This window comes from Cryptomeria japonica, chromosome 11, assembly GCF_030272615.1.
Source record: "Cryptomeria japonica chromosome 11, Sugi_1.0, whole genome shotgun sequence".
Lineage (NCBI taxonomy): Eukaryota > Viridiplantae > Streptophyta > Pinopsida > Cupressales > Cupressaceae > Cryptomeria > Cryptomeria japonica.
The window spans coordinates 708,750,203-708,756,895 of NC_081415.1; the positions used below are offsets into that span (position 1 = coordinate 708,750,203).

General features: G+C 33.6%; 1 protein-coding gene across 1 annotated transcript; it reads right to left on the reverse strand.

Moving 5' to 3' along the window:
* Positions 1-2,372: 2,372 nt before the first annotated feature.
* LOC131061341 (GDSL esterase/lipase At5g03610) lies at positions 2,373-4,744 on the reverse strand. Its single transcript, XM_057994986.2, has 5 exons — positions 4,534-4,744; positions 4,271-4,450; positions 3,920-4,191; positions 2,809-3,112; positions 2,373-2,723 (listed from the first exon to the last, which is right to left on the reverse strand). The coding sequence occupies exons 1-5, from the start codon at positions 4,727-4,729 to the stop codon at positions 2,530-2,532; spliced, it is 1,146 nt and encodes a 381-aa protein (XP_057850969.2). The 5' UTR covers positions 4,730-4,744; the 3' UTR covers positions 2,373-2,529.
* Between the last annotated feature and the right edge of the window lie 1,949 nt (positions 4,745-6,693).

Sequence of the window (6,693 nt, forward strand, 5' to 3'; positions counted from 1 at the left end):
GGGATCACTAGAGTCCAAATGGATTTGGGACCAACGAGAGTGAGAAGGAGGAAGCCGCATGGACCAAGATTGGGAAGGAACTAGGGACCAAGATTGGGAAGGAACTAGGGACCAAAAGTATAGAGGAAAACCACGTGTTGTTAGGGCTGGAGCATGGGAAGAACTTGGCTTCCTATTAGATATTGTCTCCATTATTTAATTGTATGAAGGATCACCATGATTTCCTTCTCATAAATTGGCAACAATAAGTTCTCCCCTTTTAATTGGTGATTCTTAAATGCAAGGACTCTTTGCTCTTGCATGATAAGCATTCTGATTTCATAACATGAAACATCACATTATACAAGTAAGGTTTTAAAATAATTTGAGCTAGGATTGGAATGATGCACATGTATTCCTTTAGCTTCTCAAACACCTTGGTGGCTACCTTATTCTACTAAAATGATTCATACTAAGATTCAATGATGACAAAATAATAAAAAGTTCAAATTTAAAGCCCTAAAGGGCAATGAGATATAGCCTAAGGTCAAATTGTAGGGGATATAAGATGATATAAGCTTGCAAGAACACCAAAACATAGAGGATATTTTTTTGAGCTATATAGGTTAAACAAAAGTTATCAATAAACATATAATTAGCCTAAATAGAAAACATGGGTAAGTATACTAATAATAAATGCTAATTTAGGAAATTAAATATCGTAATTTTACTTGGCTCTTCAAATTATGATGAGTAACCAAATCCCACTCAAGGCCTAGTTATTAAAAATATCCTTAATGTGCTAATTTTGTAAAACACTACATAGAGATCTACAATTCTTTGTGAATCAATCCTATAGATATAGCTAATTCCACAAAAAATTGATCTTATCTATAATCTATGTATTTGGATTAAAAAATGTGTACTTATACACTCTATTCAATTCAATATTTATTATCTACTAGTAAATAACAACTAGCAACATTTAGAAATTCTTTGGGCAGATTGCTAAATTATAAGGGTTCATGTTCTCCTCGATAAAATCTCCAAGAATTTATGATTTGAGAAAGTGTGGAAAACATCAAGCAAGCATGTGAGTGAGTCAAGATGTGAATTTTGAATCATATATTCCTTTAAATGTACCAAGTTAAAATGTTCTTATAAAACATCCCTTGATTTCAAATGTCTATTAGTACTCAAATAAATGCCTTTAAATACAAATATATGATGAATTATTTCACAAAGTGTACCAAGTTGGCTCCTAATGACTACAAAAAAAAAGTGTGGGAATCAACAATTTGATTTTTTAGTCAATTTTAGTAGTACAAAATTGTTCTCGTGTGTTGTAGATATGACCTACAATGAGGAAAGTGATGCTTTGGGATCATAAATAGACATATAAAAATGAGATAAGCATGTGAAAATTGGTGTAGAGAAGAAAATAGTAAAGTAACATGTTTGTAGACATCTAGATGAGAGTAACTAAGGAGACATCTAAATGAGCATAGATGAGGATGTATATTAAGAAAGACCCAAATTTAAGATAAAATGTAGCAAATGTTGCCATATAATTGTACTATAACATTCTCTCAAAACAAATCCAAACTAGATCATAATTAACACAAATATACAAATTTTGTCATTTACATGTGATAACAAAAACATGATATGTAAAATGTAAAAGAAGAGTATTTTAGTTTTTTAGTGGATTGAAATAAACTATCTCTCATTTATATGTTGACTATCATTACTTATACATCTAAGTGTATATATATGTTAAACGAAATTAAAAGTGATTACGTGAATTTAAATGAGAGCCCCTATCCTTTGAAGCATCCAATTCATTAGGGGAGAGGATCTAGTGGTTGAGCACCCTCGTGATTCTCAAAATTTTGTCTAAAATTCAAATTACTCTAAAAATTTTACAACTTTCTTATAACTAAGGTTTCAAAGCCACATCATCAAATTTGATGCCACATTAACTTGTTTTTTATCAAGGTGTCCAAAAAGGCCAAAAAAAAAGTGCATCTAAGAGTTGTGCACTTAATCATGTTATATTGGTGTGTTAATGTGGCATCATATGTTTTGTTTCCTTTTAGATCTTAGGAATACATTTCATTTAATTGTAGGTACATCAACATTGACAACTTTGAAGTCATAACTATTGGTGAAATATTGTTAAAATTATATTAAACATTGAATCAAAAAATACTAAACAACTATTGGAACATACTCAACTACTAGCTCCTTTCTCTTAATTGATGATCAAATCTTAATCCATAAAAATTAAAAATACTTACCACTTTCTTTCTAATATGAATGAGATGTAAAATAAATATTAAATATGAAATAATTAATCAAATTAATGTTTAAGATAACAGTGAAAAATGGTATGTGTAGAAAGTACTTCTATATTAATCAATAATAACATATTTGGATAATACTAAATGCACTCACAACTTTTAAACTCTGCTGAACTTGGTATTCCTCCTAGCTGCCCTACCAGTCCTTTTCCTAGGGAATTTACTGACATGATGTAAGATAGGGTTTTCAAGTATGAAAGAAGCGTAGAGAGGAAGTGAAGGGTTTCATCAAGGCCTGCCAAGCAGCTTGAGTGGGATGCACCACATCCCAGAAGAAAGCAGATCCACGTTGCTCACACACACTGTACACAGCTTTGCCTGCACTATCTCTCATTCCACATGCACCCATGCAACATGGCTTTAGTGCATTCCTCAGCTTCCCTGCAAAAATAACATAGCCATTCTCAACTATTCTGCATCTTAGCTTAGATAAACAAAAATGTTTTTGACACCACAAGTATTTTACCATATTGGTTTGGATGCTGAATAATGGAAAGTGCACTGGAATAATGATCAAGAAGAATAAAGCTTCCATTTACTCTGCTCTTTTTCATGCCCTTCACCACTCCCTGCAAGAGACTGTTGTGATAAACAGCCACTGCATTTGCTGTATCATTGCAACTGCTGTAGTTACTCTTGGCTGTGTAAAGTGGCAGGCATCCAAAAGGCCCCATGTTTGTAATGGCAAACTGCCTCAACCCCATTCCATATAACCTCTCCAAATCCACTCTAAACTGCTTGATCACCGTCTCCACAAAACCAGGCAGGCCCTGCAATTAGGGAAAACAGTATTTAAGTTGGACAAACAATTTAAGATGAGTCAAATCCAGATAATAAATTGAAATCTTTGAAATGGTAGATATAGAAGTTTACTGATTATATTGTGTTTAGAATTTTTGTATCAACATTTCGAAACACATTCTAGATCATTTTTAGGTTTTCTCTTCTAACTCATTCCAGATTGAATCATTTTACCAATATTTTGAACACACTGATCCACCATCAATTTCTTCTTCTTCGGGATCAACATTTTAGTAGAGGAAGAGAAAAATGAAGAAAAATCTCTCATAATGGTATAGGAGGAGAAAACTTCAAGGAACAACATCCATCAATTTCTTCTTCTTCGGGATCAACATTTTAGTAGAGGAAGTGAAAAATGAAGAAAAATCTCTCATAATGATATAGGAGGAGAAAACTTCAAGGAACAACATCCATCAATTTCTTCTTCTTCGGGATCAACATTTTAGTAGAGGAAGAGAAAAATGAAGAAAAATCTCTCATAATGGTATAGGAGGAGAAAACTTCAAGGAACAACATTATTCTTAAATAGGAAATGCAAACATAAAGTATGAAGGAAGGCCTGTCTGATGAAGAGTTCACCCAAGCATCCAGCACAATCAAAGGTAAGGAGGTCATAGATCATAGAATGCGATTCAAAATATTAATGTGAAAAATTCGGAATAAATGATGATGGATTATATGATCTTCAGAATAAATGACGATGAATCATATGATCTTAAATATTGATAAAAACACAATCTAATTCAGAAAATAACAGCTATAGACAAACTAATTACAGCATCTGTTCGTGTTCGTTGCACGTAGAAACCATAATCGTTGCCCGAAATGGAGAAAAGCACGAGAGAGGAAGCTAAACTGGTAGCGGAATACACTCCATTCTTCACCAAGTCCTGCAACTGCTCGATTTGGGCAGTGGCGTTGGGCAATCCGGGCACTGTATCAAAAATACCAGTTCCTCCAGAAGCGAAATTCATGCCAAAACGCACCAGATTTGGGTTCCCCTGCCTCTGATTGTATGGCAGGGGCGTGCTCATGTTGAAATAGCTCGCTGCCACCAAAATAAAAAAAATCCTAAGCAATCTTAAAATTCTGAAAATGGGCATTAGCAGCTTAAAAAACAGACATACCCACGAAATCAGTGAGGACTCTTCCGTCTGAATGGCGTCCAGAGGGCTGTCCAGGAAAAGTGATTCCGTATGGGGGCTGCCATGCAATGGCCGAATGATCATGATTTCCCGTGTCTGCGTAAGAATCCCCAAAAACAAATATGCTCCGAATTGCTCTTCTACTCTCCACATTCTCTGCAACTGCAAACACAAGATCAAGTTGTTTCTTTTCCTAATACAGTGGGAAAAACATGGCGAAGAAACAGAGTCTGAAAGTTCATTACGCTGGAGAAAGATGAGAGCGCTGAGGAAGATGATGATCCTCGGTGAAATTGCCATTGTTGTAGAAACATCTGTCATGTTTTGTTTTCCCTGAGGTTGGTCATTTGGGGGCAATTTAAGGTAGATGGTTTTTGTTTTGAAGACAGGTGAGCAGGTACAGCGTCTACCAACTCGTAGTGTGGTAGTCATAGGCTGCATGAATGCCCACTTTATGAAGCTTCACCGTCCATCTTTAATATTTATTATGGATCTCTACCTATCCTACGAATTTCGTATTTCTCGCTCTGCAGGTGACCGTTGTTGTATTGAAGAAGCACCTTTAAATTCATGTGAGGGATTTTAGAGCAATCAATGTGAATAAGCATTAAATGATTTATACCTTATTTAATTTTATATTAATAAAATGAAAATGGTACAATATTTAAAAAAAAGGTTTAGTAAGAACTTTCATAACAATTCATGTAGGTTCAACTATTGGTGATCATGATAAACAAAAAAGTCTAGTTTTGAAATAGAATAGGAAGTAGAGAGCCTAGTCTAGAAATTTGATTGAGTAGCTATGGAAAATAGAGGAGGATAGGAATCATCATGTATTATAAGTTATTTTATTATTGAATGTATGCAACTTCTGGATTAGATTGTGTTAGTATTTTTGCATAACATTTCAGACCATGCTTCATGATCCATCATCATCATGTATTATAAGTTATTTTATTATTGAATTTGTGCAGCTTCTGGATTAGATTGTGTTAGTATTTTTGCATAACGTTTCGGATCACACTTCACGATCCATCATCAGGATGATGGATCATGAAGCATGGTCCGAAATGTTATGGATGATGGATCACGAAGTGTGATCCAAAACGTTATGCAAAAATAATCACACAATCTAATCCAGATGTTACACGCATTCAATCTCATGGATTGTGGAAATCTACTTGCACTTTTTATTATTGTGCAAGGTATATTACATGTCATTGTTAGAGTATAGGGATTTTGAAGCTTTCTTGTTAATCACTAAACCATGTTTCATGATTACCAATAGTCTTTATAGTTAATTTTGCACACCCACATATTCTAAATGGCATATCGGATTTTGATGATATTATTTTGGTTGTCTCCACATGTGACTTAACTACTTATATAGCTATTGTTTTGGCTCTTGGGTAGTAACAATGCAAGTTGTGGGATTTGTTATATGTGCAAGGGTCAAAATTAAAAATGCCCCAATAATTGTGCACTTAAAATTGTCAATTCTTATGCAAATGCCCCAATAGTCATGCACTAAGGGTACCAATAAAGGTGCACAAATGGGCCAATTATGGTCAAAAAATGCTAAAAAATGGGTGGCTATTAGTACATGTGAAATTTATCAATGGGCCTTTTAGTTTTGTTTTTTTGTTTGGTTTCTTCAAAGTTAGTAATTAGGGGGTTGGGTGTGCGAGTGAATGGTTATTGGAACATGGATGATAACTAGTGCTCTTCCCTTAGTGGTTAACATGAATCTATCTTTCATGAGCATGAATGGTTCACTTAGCACTCATTGCATCTAAGTGAAGTTCACAATGGTGAAACATCAAGATTTTACAATGAAATGATTGTTTATTAGTATCTAGATTTATGTGTCTTATTGATATGGTAAATTTGCAAGTGATATTCATGACATTAGCCTTGATAGTAGCAATAATTTTGATATGAATTGATATTTAGATGGCATGCTCCTAGATTTGATGACCTTGGTGATAATGGAGAAAAGTGCAATTTGACATAATGATCTTTGTGTATGTGTTTTCAACTATTGTGATATGTTGTAAAATCTATCTAAAATACTCTTTGTTGGCATATAATATATTTTGATTTATAATTTATTTAAAAAATTAAACATGTGTTATCAAACCCAATATTATAAGGAAGAATATGAGCTTAACACCTCTAGCTTTAGCTAATATTATAGATAATCGACTCTTGTTTTGAAACTAGATTGAGATATTAGGTTGATGTGTGATTATATATTCCATCAAGAGGTTATTGATGTCAAAATCATCTTAGCCTTGATGTGATATGAACTAAAATCTTTATTGATGGATATTAAAGCTACCTATTAAACTTTATTCTATCTTTTACTCTTTTTGTTGGTTCACAATTTGAAATCATATTTTTGT

What these genes read in the sequence shown, in the direction of transcription:
- LOC131061341 (XM_057994986.2), bottom strand. Translation starts at nt 4,729, where the DNA reads ATGCAGCCTATGACTACCACACTACGAGTTGGTAGACGCTGTACCTGC. An exon ending in AACGAACACGAACAGATGCT is followed by an intron (nt 3,113 to 3,919) that starts GTAATTAGTTTG and finishes CCCTAATTGCAG; the next exon opens with GGCCTGCCTGGTTTTGTGGA. An exon ending in TCAGCATCCAAACCAATATG is followed by an intron (nt 2,724 to 2,808) that starts GTAAAATACTTG and finishes TTATTTTTGCAG; the next exon opens with GGAAGCTGAGGAATGCACTA.